The sequence below is a fragment of the Erpetoichthys calabaricus genome, chromosome 8, assembly GCF_900747795.2.
Source record: "Erpetoichthys calabaricus chromosome 8, fErpCal1.3, whole genome shotgun sequence".
NCBI lineage: Eukaryota > Metazoa > Chordata > Cladistia > Polypteriformes > Polypteridae > Erpetoichthys > Erpetoichthys calabaricus.
In genome coordinates, this window is record NC_041401.2 from 29,798,438 (window position 1) to 29,815,130 (window position 16,693).

The 16,693-nt window shown below is 38.5% G+C and overlaps 1 protein-coding gene across 4 annotated transcripts in view; it reads right to left on the reverse strand.

Annotated features, from left to right (window-relative positions):
* The window catches only part of LOC114655426 (sodium-driven chloride bicarbonate exchanger-like), a 326,186-nt gene that overhangs the window by 17,856 nt on the left and 291,637 nt on the right, over nt 1-16,693 (reverse strand). For all 4 annotated transcript variants that reach the window (XM_051930577.1, XM_028806403.2, XM_028806404.2 and 1 more), the window contains 3 exons: nt 11,407-11,568; nt 8,446-8,697; nt 3,993-4,061 (listed from right to left, as the gene is read on the reverse strand). In XM_051930577.1, coding sequence (XP_051786537.1) covers nt 3,993-4,061; nt 8,446-8,697; nt 11,407-11,568 — 483 coding nt within the window. The remainder of the gene's footprint in view (nt 1-3,992; nt 4,062-8,445; nt 8,698-11,406; nt 11,569-16,693) is intronic.

Below are 16,693 nucleotides of genomic sequence, written 5' to 3' on the forward strand. Positions count from 1 at the left end.
TGTGGCATTTGCTTGCGTGGCATTTCCAATAAGATGGTCCAGCCATCTGATGAACTAGCTATCATGTGTACTCACTTAAGGGGTCTATGAAATAAATGAGACATCACATTAAAAAATATCTGTGGATTTTCAATAAAGAGTTCTTAATGCTGATGTGTGTAATGCTGGTTGAAAGTGATGTTTGTCCAAAAAAACGAGAAATGTCTTTAGGAAAATGGGCAGTTTAAAAGAGTTGTGAAGTAACAAGTGTAGGTCATCTTATCAGGAATCAATTAGACTAAATCACCAAAACAAGATAACCATTCAACATCTGATGCCTCAGTTATCTTTCTAAACTCTGTATTAGGGTAGACTGTCACGATTGTGATGCTGTTTCTTTGTTTAAGAGTAAGGTTAAAATGTTACCTTTTATAGTGATGTGTAATAATGTCATGTGTGTGGTATATGATATATTTTATTTATGTAAAGTGGTCTATTTAATTTTATTGTTCTTATGATTAATTTTCAATTTGAACTGTTCTGAAAAATGTTTATTTTGTGCCTGTTTTATTATTCATTGTTTATGCGTTTTGCTTGCATCTGTCACGTCACAAAAATTTCTGTATATATATGCCAATGGTTACAGTGTAAGTTATCCCCCGATAGATAAACAAATTCTTGAAGAATATCCGTCATAGTTAGTTTAAAAGCAAAGCAGCCCCCTTGCCTGTCCTCACTGTGATTAAGCCTGGGTCATCTTCTGCTTTTTTTTTTCTTTTTCTTACAAAAATTCTGACAAACATACGTATGTGTCTTTTAATATAACGAGGAATCATGAGTTACCCCAAATTGATTATTGTACTTAAAGAATTAAATCACCTCAAAGAAGATGGGAGATTATTAAATAGCAATTAAGTAAGCTTAATGCTACAGTGCAACACCTTTTTAATGTAATCACAGCTTTAAAACAGATTATTCCACTGGGTGGTGGTGGTGCTAAACCACAAATTTCCCACCCAGATTGTTTTTATAGGAATTTGAAGAAATTTGGTGGTTTTGTTAACTGAAACAAATTCATTTTTAATCAGCATTTCCACACTTATACTAATGACCAGTGTCATGCATACGTACCAGAGAATCACCTTCCATGTTTACCTAAGGTAAGGTAAGGTACCACCCCAGGATGGCAGGGGGGACTGTCGCTAACAGACTTGTCTCTTTTCTCCTTCACTGCATTGAGAAACCGCCCCTTTAGGGCAATCAAGCCAGAGAAGCCCCGCCCCTTCCAGTCAGTTCCTTATAAAAGGGAGACATTCCTGGAAGGTGATGACTCATTTTGGACCAGGAAGTTTAACTAACAAGGACAAGGACAACTCCAGACTAGCACTCTGTAAGAACACCACCAGAGCAGCATGGAAGGCGACAAACCAACAGTTTATTGTAGCACCACTGAGTATGTGTTCTTCTTCTATTATTTCTTTGTTCTTATTAAATATGGTTTGCTCCATCGGCATTCCAACTATTTTTGGATATGCCGTGCCTCACTCATTTACAGTTTCTCTGCTTACTGATAAACCACTTGAAATATCATCTACATCATACACTAAAAACACCTCAGCTTCCTTACTTAAGACGCCATCCTGAAATATGCAAGAATATTTGAAATGTCTAATTTGAAATACCTTATTGTACTTGTGCTGCTTGTAATACATTATTAAAAACCAGACAAGGAAACAAATCTCTTCATTATTATTTTTTAAACTTTGGAAGTTATTTAGTTCCTGGTTGTCCAAGGCTCCAGGAAATCTAAAGAGCCTATCTTATAAGTGGGATGATGGCCAAAGCAACTTTATTTTTTCCAGGACTACTGAAGAATAAAGAAGCCTGGGGGATGACTAGCTGTCCCCTGCGGCTCTGCCTGCATAGTAGTGAAACAGGACAAACTTTAAAAATCAATAAACAAACAGGTATCGCTAGCTAAGTGGAGGGAAGGTACACACCTAAACTTGGCCAGAGGTAGACCAACTCGAATAGAGGCTGGCGTGTGATTTAGGAGGGAAGGGCTCCTCACTCCTGACATCACACTTCCCCCCTAACCTCGGCCCTCAGGCTATGTCTCGGATTAGCGTGAATATTTCTCTCCTGCATGCGAATTATGATACTTAGCACTATAAGAGAATCAACTGGAATGTTCAAGCAAATTATAGAAAATAACCCGATTTCAAATCCATTATGTAGTTCTCTCGTGAAAAGAGGACAGGCAGGCAGATGTTGGATTTTATATATATATAGAGATGGTGCTGCAGAAAATTGTATAACTCTTGATTTTGCAGAGGAATGTAACATAGAGAATAAACAGCTTCACTTTGTATTGCTAGTATTGATGGTATTCCTTTTTGGGAAGGGTCTAATAAAGTTCATCGCCACTCCTACTAAATTATAAATAGTGGATAGCCTTCATTCTGAATAGGCTTCCTTTTTTGTTCTACTCAGTTCTAACCCAAAAATTATTCAGAGGTTTCTGTGGCTTAAGAAATATTCCTCATTGATTTATTGGCGGAACAGGGAACTAACAGCTTGGGGTCCACAGTGTTTTCAAGACTGTGTCTAGTTGTCTGTATGGCAGTCACTATACTGTGGTTACTCTTCCAGATATTTATTGAATTTTCAATGATGATTTTTGTAAACAACAGTCCCTTCATCTTCAATTCCACCATTTTTAGATTGTGCCGTAAATCTTCCATTTATCATTTACTTTGTGCAGAGACTAAAGCAATGGATGACTATATAAGAGAGAATCTTCCCACATGTTTTATTCACCTGTCTAATAGTCAAATTGGAATTGGTTTTTTTTGCATCCAAAAAAATGTGGCATACTCCAAACATGTATTAATTGACGAGCCCTTAATTAAATAATGATTACAATAATTTCTTCACTTCTGGGCTAGATTACATGTGCTACTGTGTTCACTAAACTAAACTTCATTTATGCAGTATTTACATAATGCATGCTGTGTAATCTGATATAAATTAGGGAGAGGGGTGAGTGGAAAACCACATTTAACACCTACATGGGTCATAACAAATATCTTGTAATGCTGTATAGTTTGGCAAATGTATCTGCAGACTTTCAGTCATTTGTTTATGCAATTTTCCACAATTTATTGGGTATTTTTGTACTAGCGTACATTGATAATTGTTTTGCCAAGATTCTGAATTACATATAGGTCACATTAAGGAGGTTTTGTCTCATCTTTTCACAAATTGAAAAAATGTGAATTTCATCAAACTTCAGTCTTATTTCTCTGGAAGTAAAGCCTGTGAGAAAGCCCCTCCTTTGCGGAACTTTGAATTTCTAACCTTTTTTGGCCATCCATTTATTATGTACTAGGGGGTTCCCCCTGCTCGCTTCACTCGCCAGCCACTTCGCGTCTCTGCCGCTCACGTTGTGAAAAGGGGGGCTGAACGCACCCCAAGGAATTGATACAATGGGAAATAAATACAGTTTTTTTTACCTCCTCTTTGCTCGTTCAGCTGCTGGCTTGCTGCTGCTGCCGTGCTGCGTGATCTGCATCTCGCACGACACTTCGAACATTTATAAGCCTGTACAGCAGCTGTCCTACTCTTTGTCTTTAAGTTCCAGCATGGTTAAATCTTTTGGCACAAAGTCTCACGGGATGTGAGTTCTTGATATTTTTTAGTTTATAATTTAAAAACAGAATACGAATCTGAAAATCTAACAACATCACATTAAAGTTTGATAAATTCTGAAAAGAATGATACCAAACATATATATGTAGGTTTTAAAATAAGCCAGATTTAAAGCATGACAAAAAAGTGACATAAAAACGTCACCGTTGCACTTTTAGGCTTAGGATTTTATATATATTGAGTAGATTATAGGCATGCATCTTGTTATTCTTACTATATAAATACACCAATCACAAAAAAAAAAGGAAAATGGCAAAGAGACAGATAGTTTGGACTAAGATAGCTTATTTAGAAGTGCCTACCTGAATGCCTTTTAGAGATGATGCCCCCATGTAGAGAAACACTCCGTACAGAACAGGCATGGGAATGAACTGGAAAAAAGGCAAAATAAATTAATTAATTCACTATACTTAAATAAACATTATGATAGTTTAGTCAACAGGGAAGGAATGTGTGGCTTAGGGCTGAAGCAGTGCCTCTCAATGCCCTAAAAAAGAGAACGAGAAGCGATGACAGGCATAAGAAATGATCAGACCAGTTATCAAGGAAGGGCACTGCTGGGGGTCAGTGTACCCTGTATGTGAAAAGGATGTATCAGAAGTGCCAAGGATAAAGGCAATGAAGTGACAGAAAGTGAAACAAGGCCTTGCCCTAAGCTGGTGATGCTTTTTATTGGACAGTAGACAGTAGGCAACCTAACAGTTTACAAGAATACCTGACTCTTTTCTGCAATGAAGGTGAGGCCATGAAGGACTAGCAGTAAGTCAGAAGATCTCAGGCCAAGACAGAGAGCAGCACAAGCCCCAGGCTGCGAGAGCAGTGACCATGTTGTCCTTTGAAGTGATTAGGCAGTAGGAAGGTTCCCCTGTAGACGTGACCCTCTTATGGTTACTAATAACTGAAGGTTCCAGTGTAAAATAAAATCAATAAAAATGCTCGAACACTTGTAACATTGTCCTTAACATGTATGGCCTAAATTAGGATTGTTACACCATTTTCAGATAATAAGCTCATCTCTGACCCCAGAAGTTACTGTCAGGACTGCCTGGAACAGAACTTCAGGTATTAACTACGAGCTGTTACACCCCAGTGTGTAAGTGGATCTAGAAATTGGGAGGTGAGTTGGGGGTAAAAATAGAAAGATAATCCTTCAGTGTGGTATTGGGAGCTAGAAAAGTGGAAAAGCCCCCAAAGCTGGCAGACAGGACAACATTTGTGTAGTCAGGCCCACTGTGGCAGCTGGATTTTGTGCCACTTTCTGTTTGATACTTTTGGGTTTCTCTTTCATTATTTCTTCCAATTTTATGGGTTTAATAACACCACATTATTTCAATCATTTCTTGGCTCCTTTAACAATATACTGGGTAATATGGAACATATAAAGTGTCTTCAGAAAGTATTCAGACCCCTTTACTTTTTACACATTTTGTTAAGTTGCAGCTTATTACTAAAATCAAATAATGTCATATTTGCCTCATCAATCAATACTCTAGAATGACAAAATGAAAACAGAATTTTATTAATTTTGGCAAAGTATTTTAAAAATAAAAACTAAAATCTCATTGACACAAGTATTCAGACTCTTTACTCAGTACCTAGTCAAAGCCCCTTTGCCCTAGAACAGGGGTGTCGAACTCCAGGCCGGTAGGGCCATAGTGGCTGCAGGTTTTTATTCTAACCCTTCTCCCAATCAGTGAGCAGTTTTCACTGCTAATTAACTCATTTTCCCTTCATTTTAATAGCCCTGTTTTTAAGGATTCAGCCCTCTGAATGGATTCTTTTCTTCATCAAATGACAGACAAACAGAAAGGACACATGAAACGAGTCAATAGATGACCAGCAAAATTGGAGCTTCAAACTCCAACCAATTTCACTCCAACCAGTTTCTTAATGAGAAGCTGATTCTCGCTGTTAATTAAAGTCATTATTTAATTTCAGGGCGTGTTGCTGCTCTCATTCTGCCACAGAAGATATTCCTAAAACTGTAGATTTTCTGTTTTTTCTAAGAACACAGTCAAAATGTTTTGGGGACCTTGGAGATCAACCTTACTGAGACCATCACCTTTCTTTATTTTCAGATATACTGTGTGATGGGCACAGGTGAGCTGGTCATGTGGCGGCTCGTTTTATGTCTCATTATTGTTTGCCTGCTACTGTAATTAAAAAAAAAGAAACAACTAAGGGGCCTGAGTCAAGTTAATTAAAATTAAGGTAAAATAAGTTAATTAGCAGCAAATTAATTAAGAAGATGATTAGAATGAAAACCTGCAGCCACTGCGGCCTTCCAGGACTGGAGTTCGAAACCCCTGCCCCAGAGTCTTCTTGGGTCTGCCATGACAAGCTTTGCACTTCTGAATTTTTTGCCATTCTTCTCTTGAAATCCTCTCAAGTTCTATCAGGTTGGATGGAGATCATAGGTGGACAGCAGTTTTCAGGTTTCTCAAGAGATATTCGATTAACCCTAAGCCACTTCTGTGTTGTCTTTACTTTGTTCCAGTGGTCATAGTCCTGTTGGAAGGTGAACCTTCAGTACTGTCTGTGGCCCAAAGTGCTCTGTAGCAGGCTTTCATTAAGGATATCTCTATACTTGGCTTCATTCAACTATCCCTCCACCCTGGCTAGTGTCCCAGTCCTTGATACTGTCACCATCATGCTTCACTGTTAGAATGGTATTGCACAGGTGATTGGCAGTGTCTGGTTTCCTCCAGACATAACACATGGAATTGAGTTCCATCAGGTGAATCTTGGTTTCGGCAGACCTGACAATTTTGTTTGTCATAGCCTAAAAGTCCTTTAGGTGCCTTTTCCCAGACTTCAAATGGGCTTTCATGTGTTGTCTGGTCAGCTTAGTGTTGCAGTGGTGGTTGTTCTTCTGGACGTTTCTCTAGTCTCCACACAAATTCTCTGCAGCTCAGCCACAGTAACCAATGAGTTCTTGGTCACCTGTCCATCAATTATTCGGTTTGCATGGGTATCCAGCTCTAAGAAGACTTGTTATTATTTCAAAATCTTATTCCATTTAAGAATTATGGAGGTCATTGTGCTCTTGGGAATCTTCAATGCTGCAGAATTTTCCTGAAGCCTTCCTCAGATCTGTGATTTGACACAGTTGTGTCTCTAAGCTCTCCAGGTAATTCTTTCAACCTCAAAGCTTGTTTTTTACTCTGATGCACATTGTTAGATATGAGACCTTCTATAGACAGGTGTATGTGTTTCCTAATCATGTCCAATCAACTGAATTGACCACAGGTGGACACTGAACAGGTTACAGAAACATCTCAACAATGATCAATAGAATGGGATGCTCCTGAGTCATATTCCAAGTGTCATAGCAAAGGGTCTGTATACTTGTGTCAATGTGATAGTTCAGTTTTTTATTTTTAATACATTTTCAAAAGTTGTTAAAATCCTGTTTTCACTTTGTCATTCTGAGTTACTGAGTGTTGTTTTATGTGGGGGGTAAACTGGCTTTAAATGATTTAGCAATAAGGTTTTAACACAGCAAAATGTGAAAAAAGTGAGAGTCTGAATATTTTCTGAAGGTGCTATAGAATACAAATGCAGATTCAGTGAGCTGGGCAGCCATTTGGACCTACAGACAAATTATGTATTTTAACTAAAAGAGATTTAAGAAGGAATTTAGTTAATAGACATTTAATCCATGCTTACAGATTTTATTATTCTTGTTATCATTTTTTTATCTGTATTCAGTAACTTTCTATTTAACTTTTACTATTTTTGTATTCATAAGAATTAGCTATAAATGCTTTGAAATCACTTTAGCTTTTTTGGTGCCTTCTGACTCAATGATACAAGAAAACCCCACATGAAATACCGATCAACTTGCTCTGATAACTAATTATACAAGATATGAAGGTTTTTGGGATTCCCCCTATTTTTCTCCCTCTAGACCCAAAAATACCCTACTTTTTAGGCCATTTTAGTTCATAGTTAGTACAGGAAATTGTACTGTTATGATAAAGAGTAAACCAGTAGACGTCTTCAGTAGAAATGATAAGAAGAATGCGAACTTGTGCATGCCACCTCAACAAACCAAAGGGTGTTCACCCCCTAGGGAGATATGAGGGGTCAAAGCTACTCCTTTTTAGACAATTTTGTAAAAACCAGGATTGGTAATATTGACATATAGTGTTGCTTTATGTTATTTCAAGTTTGCTGATCAGGACTATAAGAATATTTTTGATTATTGATTCTATACCAGTGGAAAGAGCCCAATAAGATGATTAAAAATGGCAAATTTCAAATATAAGCATGTCCGATATCATTTTAGATTATTTCCAGGTCAGTGATTACATATATGATGTTACTTTGATCAGAGGGTGAAACATCACAAATGTCTACTAAAATCAACATTATTTAGACTTTAAACATTTATGATTGAAGCACACATTTTAATATCTCAAATACTGTATTTAATGCAACAATTCTTAGTTATTATGTACTTCTACTGCTTGAAGTTAATCGCTTCATTTCTTATGAAAACTCCAAACTAGGTTGTCTTACACTAATTCACACTTTTTAAGTATTATTGTAATTTACTAATTTTTGTGTTTTCATTGTGATTGTACTTTTGTTCTTTAATTTTTTCTAAAGCACTCTGAGCTACATGAATATGCTGTATATACAGTATATAAACATGGTTGTTGTAGTTGGTTCAATTCACCACCAAGCGGCTTCATATTGTAATACTATATTTTATGAATAGTTATGTATGATGCCACGCAAAAGTATTACCTTAAGAACAGAAGTCATGAAAACAGAAGAGCCCATCAGCACAAAGATCATGAGTCCTGTGAACCTTTGCTCCCTTATTCCCAGGAATTTGGGCTGCTCTCCTGGGGCAGAACATTCGGACTCCAGTTTCAGGCTGTTCACGTGAGATATTGACAAAACTGTGGCAGCAACAAACCAGGGCAATCCCATAATGGAGCAGACACCAAGCATCACTCCAACTATGAACAAATCCAGGTGGTACCCGCATCCTTTCTGTTGGTTGAAATAAAAAAGAATCAAACATCAATTTTAACAATATGGCCAGCTCTAGTTTAAAACAGAACAGAGTAATGTTCAGAGTACTAATGAACTGTAGTGTGCAGTTTTGCAGTCCCAACTAATATGTCAGTTTTGATGTTTTGTTGTGCTTAACTGTCATTAGTAATGACAAATATGTACTAACATAGTTCATATAAGAAAGACAGAGGTTTTGAGGTAAGGTTGTTCTACTCAGTAATCACGAGGGAGGCAACATGTTGCATGATGATTAACATATGCAATTAAGAATTTTACTATATTCTGTACATGTGACAATAATGACCTGAAAAACCTGTAAGTAGTAAATTCTTAATTTAGAAAAACATATATTCCAACATTGGCTCTCTTTGTTTAGGAGCTTATAAAGAGCTGAAAAAAAGGCAAACCATAAGTCCATTTGGGGAGCAATTCATTTATTATCACTTAAAATGAGTATGTTTAGCTCCTATTGACTCCTGTTTTCAGGTCATTGCAATAAACAACAGAAAGCTATAGCAATAAGAAGCCATTAAAAAGGGGGGATTTTGTTGGCAGATGAGTCACAAAAATATTAAAAAACAGGTGTGAGGGATGGCCAGGGCCATTACCCAGGCGGGACACCAGCTGGGAGGAAGGACCGAGGGAGAGAGCATGTTTGGGAAACTTATTTTCTCTGGGACACTAGAGGGCAGCTCCCCAGGGCTGCTACATCACCACAGATCCCCGCAGGGCACACTGGGAGTTGGAGTTTGGAGCAGCCCTGTTGGGTTCCGTGGGCACCACCAGGGGGTGCTGCAGGTACGGCTAAGCACTTTGGGGCACCACTTCCACCACATTTGAAAGTGCTGCCGGACGAAGGTCAAGGAACACCTGGAGCACTTCTGGGTACACTATAAAAGGAGCCGCCTCACTCCAGTCGAGGAACTAAAGTTGGGAGGTGGAGGACAAAGCTTGCGAGGAGGAATTGAGGCGTAGGGAAAGAAAGAGGAAGGAAGAAAGAAGGAGTGTGTTGTATTGTGCTGTGTTTGTGCTTGTGAACTGTGCTGTTCCGGTGGGAATATGGAGGAAGACATTTCCCCACTATAAATAAATATGTGTTGTGTGGCAAGACTGGCCTCTGTGTCTGTTGTGTCTGGAGTTTGAAGAGCTATACAACCCACCGTGGTTCACACAGGGTTTGCAAACATACACACCGGTGGATAGTTTTGAAAAAGGAGAACAAGACTCAACCAGTGAAAACCACTGAGACTTCAGCTCCTTTCCTCACACAGAGAGGTTGGCCGATAACCCAGGGCCTCTGAATCAGAAAGCAGTAACTTATCAGGTCGAGCCGATGAGACTTCTCTCTACTTAAACAGGCGGACTTCTGTCGTATAAACTGCAACTATGGGAGTGTCACGTTACAGAGCAGCTGGCTCACTCTCTTCAGCCTCACTGTCCCTTACTACACAGCATAAGCGAGAAGTTCACTTATAACCAGAAGTCAGACTTTGATTGAGATGCTGCTTGAAGTAAATCCTTCCTATGGGTTCTCCATGGTATAAAGACCCTCCACTTCCATCTCTGATAACATAAAAGACCACACGCATCTAAACATTACAACTGAAAAAGAAATTCTGCAAACCTTTTGGAATTATATGGATTTTCATGTTAATTACTCATAGTAACAATGTAGTCTGATCTTCAGCTCATTCACAACAGTAGACAAACACAACCTTCTTAGAGGAAAAACACACAAATGTTTGGACATCTTCTTCTTGTCAACACTGAGGACACTGATCAAACTTTCATAGCTAAAAGTCTAGAAAAGTCTGTTTGCTCTTGTATTTAAGAACTGGTATAATAACCTCCTTTAACAATAATGACCTCCACCAAACCTTTTGCATAGCTGCTGATCAGAATTAAACAATGGTTATAAGAAATTTTAGATTATTTCTCTCTTATTTTAAGTTAATCGATTTTATGTTCAGAACTATCAATTGACATCTCCTAGAGTTTTAGTATAAGTCCGGTGAATTAGACATCAGAGATACCACAATGAAACTCACTGCTTGGAAACCCCTGATGCATACCAAAAGATCTTTATTAGGGTGCTTATTTTATCCTGATAAAACTACATGCAAAGAAATTCCCTGAAACTCATCCATCTTGCAAGAGTTAGCACAGTTAATAATATACTGTAGTACCATTCTTGCTGCCTGAACACAGTCATTAAAATGCCTTGAAGGTTAACAAAATCTGTACGCAATGTTCCTTGTTTGAATCTGACATGATATTTGCCACTAAAGACTGGCTCCTTAGCAACAGCATTAATGTCCAGCATAAATGAGTATCAGCACTGCATACTTGCTTTATTTAGACTTTTATGGCAACATCAGGATCAAAGAGAGTCCTTTTCTCTGTATTCATGCAAAGAACTCTACACAGAAAGCACTGAGGGAACTGAATAATAAAATCAATGACAATAATTAGCTACTGAATTCTTTTGATGTCCAGGCGAGCTACTGTGTTATGCTGTACTGCTGCAATTCAGTTATGGAGAGGAAAAGTGATCTGTAGAGCTATTGACTCATGTGAAGTACTCTCATCAAACTAGGGCCACCAGCAATGAGATCCAATTATGAATGCTACAATTATGTATTGCTTAACAAAAATAAAACAAATAAAAGTAATTTGGCAGCATACCTTTAGCTTGTGCTCCTTTCTGTTTATAATGACAGCTGTAATCTGTTGATCCATAAATATGAGGATGGTACACAGCAAAGCTGGAATGACAGTTACCAATGTAGTCCACCATGGATTGGGGCCAACAGGATTAACTAACCATCCCCGGTCATCCCTTGTAGGCTGAAACAAAAAATACAAATTCATTAAACTAATGTAAATGCAGTACCCATTTTCAGTAAAAACAGTTGTCCTTTATAAAACTAGCTGATCTAATTCAGGGTTAAAGAACCTATCGTAGCTGATACTAATTTAGTGTCCTCCTGAGACAGTCATTTATCTGATCTAACCATAAATTATCATGTGGAGTTGATGGGTGATTGTAATATTCACATAGATATGCAAACAGACACCCAAACATTTTTTCAAAATATTTTACACACCTGCTCCAACTCATTATCACAATCATACGCTGGATTTAATGATTACTTGTGTTGTAGATTTAGAATTTACTGCAACTATTATCCATCCATCCATCCATTTTCCAACCCGCTGAATCCGAACACAGGGTCACGGGGGTCTGCTGGAGTCAATCCCAGCCAACACAGGGCACAAGGCAGGAACCAATCCCAGGCAGGGTGCCAACCCACCGCAGGACACACACAAACACACCCACACACCAAGCACACACTAGGGCCAATTTAGAATCGCCAATCCACCTAACCTGCATGTCTTTGGACTGTGGGAGGAAACCGGAGCGCCCAGAGGAAACCCACGCAGACACGGGGAGAACTTGCAAACTCCACACAGGGAGGACCCGGGAAGCGAACCCAGGTTCCCAGGTCTCCCAACTGTGAGGCAGCAGCGCTACTCACTGCGCCACTGTGCCGCCCTGCAACTATTATTAATTATTATAAAATTATTCTTATTACTACCCTGAACAACTATACTGTTCTGCAGGGAGACAGTAGTTTTTTTGTTTTTTTTTGAAAAAGCATTTCTAGGTCATAAAGCAAACAAATTGAGACATAATCAAAAAATAAGAAGTCAGAACCAAGTTAGAAACTGGAATGAAAAAAAAGTTATTTTCATGAAATCTAAAACACAATCAAAAACTTAAAGTCATACAGGCAAGTGTAAGGATTTGTCAACCAGAGAAAATAAAAAACTGCAGTCTTTTACACTGCAATTCAAGGCTTAGCCCTTAAACCCAGATAAAACAAGGCCACTCAAGCCACCTGTAAACCCTTTGTAGCAGCGCTGCTTTCAAATGGACTACAATTCCCAGCAGTCTCGGGAGTACTGTATCAATGGGCAGTTATTGGGTTGTTGGGAGAAACAAGACATGGTGCAGAATTTAAAAGTAACTCAGAAGAAGCCAGGAGGATTGCGATTGTCTGATGTATTTTTGTTCCTACTCTTCACTCCACAATTGGGTTACAATTAAACCCATCAGAATTACAATTTTCTCTGGATTTATGTGTTTGTCCTGTTCCTGATTGTTGGTGTGGTTTTGTCTTGTCTGAAACATGTCTTAGCCTGGGGGGTGCTCCCAACTTCTACAAATCTTCATGTAACAACTGGATCATAGTAGGACAAAACATTTTGTAACATTTAGGAGGCTGTTCACTTGGGATGTCAATTCATTTTTCACCATCATCTTCATATGTTGTGCTGGACTGTTTCGTGAGTGTTTATCTTTTATCATTTAGTGCTTACTGTTTCATAGGGCTTATTTTGTATCAGTGTGTAGTTAAATATTTATTATCACTCGTTGGAGTTTTCGGTAAGTTTCTGCATACGTGATATTTGTTTAACTTTATTTGCTTCATTCTTTAGTAATTATTTAATTCAATTATATTCTTTATCATTTTATCAAAACTCGAATGACGGTAATTCCATGCCAGACCAGGGGGTGGCGGAGTGCACTAACCTTTTTTCTTTTTCTCCTGCAGGTCACTTCCAGTTCCAGGCCCGATGATCTCACTTCCTCTGCCAGACTTTTAAACCACCATTTTGTCCTACATACATGAATTCTGTCTTAAACTCAATTTTGAAAATCAATTTCTTTGCTTCTTGCTGCGACCAGCCTACAGTATACGGGGTGGATACCCCAAACCTTTTTATGGCTTTTGGTCCTTTATTCTGACATGTGTATTGAGTAATGTTGTGCTTTTTTTACTGTGTTCAGTCTGTTTTTGAGATCTTATGTTTGATAATTTTGTAGTTTATTTAAAAAGTTGTGTTTTGTTTCCTTGTTTACAAATTGGGATGCTATAAATATGTTGGTGATCACATTATAAATTATGCTTTGGTGGATAACACTTCTTGAACCTGAATTTTATCAGGTTTAGTTTCAATTCCAATTAGGACCTGGCATCAGGTTTCAATTTTTGGCATAGACTTCTGGTTCTCACTGTGCCCTCATCTCATGGTTATATTTTTCCTAACACTAGTCCTTCAACACCAGAATGTCATAACAATCATACGCTCACTCCCTCACATATCAAGACTTCTCCCACCAAGCCTTTCAGCATGGTGAGTGTAATCCACTTTACACAGTGGCTACACTCACCCACAATTCCTCAGTTTGTGAAGTTAAAACCACTGAGTTTTAAGGGAGAGAGCAAAAAAAAACTGAACAAAAGAGTTGACACTGAGAGAAAATAAAAAGCTGAAATTGCTGTTATCTATTCAGGAGCTCAGTAATACAAGGTAACTGAGGCCTAATGATTAATTTGTACATTGTAAAGAGTGCCACGGCAGAGGAGAGAGACAGACACACACACAGGTAGACCGCCGCAGCTTCTTGGCACCATGTTTGAGATTTTCTGTCTGCTACGATATCTTTCTGTCATTTTAACTATTGCATCACTACATGACTTAACAATAGCAAGTTAAGTATAGATGAGCATTATGGTCTATGGATATACTACAGTTTGTGGCTATACTAGCATGGCATGTTTGCATTTCTAAATAGACAGTAATGTTAACTCACTTTAGTTATTTTTGCAGCCAGAAGGTCCATGCTGTGTAACCTTTCCGTTTTTATGCTGGTGTTGTTAGACAGATTTATTGATTTGGGTGTGTTGAGCACTGAAATCTGCATCTCCTCTGGCTCTCTTAATGGCAGTGCTTTTATGCAGTTTACTTAAAATGCATATTTTGATATTCATATTTGTTCAAACATAGATGCCAATTCCTTAAGCCTTACGTCGACTCCTACACTATGGATGTAACTGACCAACAGAGAGCACACTAAGCACCTGTGACAATGTATCATTGATGTTTATCACTCGTCCATTGATGTCTTTGATTTCCAATGTATAATCTGATGTTACAGAAAGCCTGTTCCCTTGCATCAGGGTGTGCTTATTTTTAAAACATGCAATGTGCTTTCTCCATACGCAACACATATTTATACATCTAATAGGGTTTTTATAGTAGACTTTTCTATTCTACATGGTTCATCATAAACAGAAGCTTGCAGTCTGTCTGACCAGGGGTCTCATGCATAACGCTGTGTGTAGAATTCGCACTATAACATGACGTAAGCACAAAAGCCGAAATGTGCTTATGCACAGAAAAATCCAGACACAGGAATCTGTGCGTATGCCAACTTCCGCGTTCTTCCGCTACATAAATCCTGCTCAGCGTGGAAATAAACGCACGTGCACGCGCTTGCTGTCCTGTCCCAACTCCGCCCAGAATTACGCCTCTTTGAATATGCAAATAAATATAAATAGCCCTTAAGCCCAGCGTTCTGTGAAAAGGCAATGGCAAAAGTACGAGGAAAAATAGAAGAATTTCAGCGAATACCAAATGGAGACAAAGAAAAACGTACTATTTGTTGGTTTAAACAGTTATATAAGCAACAAATGGAAGTTGATCGAGTGACATAGCATGTCGGAGAAACTCGAAAGCTCAAGTTCACAAAGTCGCACAGTGCCCGAAATAAAAAAGTTGTCACATATCAAGGTCTGCGTGAAAAGACGACTCGTAGCCCACTGTCTGAGTGTCATATGAAAGCTTATTAGGGTACAGTGAAAAAAAGGCACACAGTGTGAAAAAAAGCACAAAATGTCAACTTTAATCTCAAAATTTCCACTTTAATCACGTAGTTTATTTTGTCATTAAAGTAGAACATCATAAACTTCATCTTCAAATCGTTTAATTTACTAGTTTCTCAAATCCCATCGTAACTAAAGTAGAACGTTAAATGCTTTGTTGTGTATTTGATCTTATATGTGCTCTATGTGCCTGAATCAATACGTGCTCTTCCTCTGACAGGACACAGAATCCATTACGTTCGTAATATTACAGCTCTCTGAGTAATTAAAATACTTAGAAGTATACGTGATATCATTTTCATGATGATATAATTTTTAGCATGTTATTAAATATGGGAACACGGTGGCGCAGTGATTGTTCATGTCCTACAGCAAGACGCTTGCTGCGCCATGCGCGACCTTCAATGAAATGCTTTATTACAGAAGTACTGTCTCTTTCAAACGTACTAACCCCCAATTCCTGTCCTTACTTTTCTTTCTCCAAATACCCAATCGCCACACAATCAGCTCTGTAATAGACGTTAAGCCATCTGTAAGCTTAGAACGCCGATTCTTCAAAACTTTTAAGGAACATCGAAATATCTTCGTAATGTTTAATTATTCTATCCATCTATCCTTCCAGTGTCATGCCAGCCACAGCATGAAAACAGAGCGAGGCAGGAACAATCAGTGAATGAAGCTCAAGCTCGCTAGCACTGCGGCACTGTGTAGTTAAAGTTAAAGTTTTATCTGTATAATATAATCAATATATTTTGCTGCATTTCATCTTAAAAATGATATCGTCATCATATGTAAATACGCACTTTATAAAGTGGCTCAGGATGTGCAATATTATAACTGTATCATAAGTACAATTACCTCACGGTAACTTGCAAGTACAAACAGTTCTACAAGGAGCACTTGAGCCGCCGTCGTGGATGTGGATCTAAGAAAGGGTAATCACACAGGAACAGTAGCACTGCTTTGACACTGGGTGCCGCCAGTCTGCAAAGCCTAACGGAGAACTTGCATAAGACAGGGTATGAGGTACCGTGGAAAAGTGCATGGCTTTACGCCAAGTGTAGGTTTTATACATCGCGATTTCAACGTGGAAACGTTCTTACGCAACATTTCTGTGTGTACGCACCGTTTATACACGAGGCCCCAGGTTAATGATGGACCTCTGATCTTTGCAGTTCAAAATCTCCGCCCCTACTTTGAGCACCGCTTTCATGAGGCCAAGCGTTGGATTGGTTTAG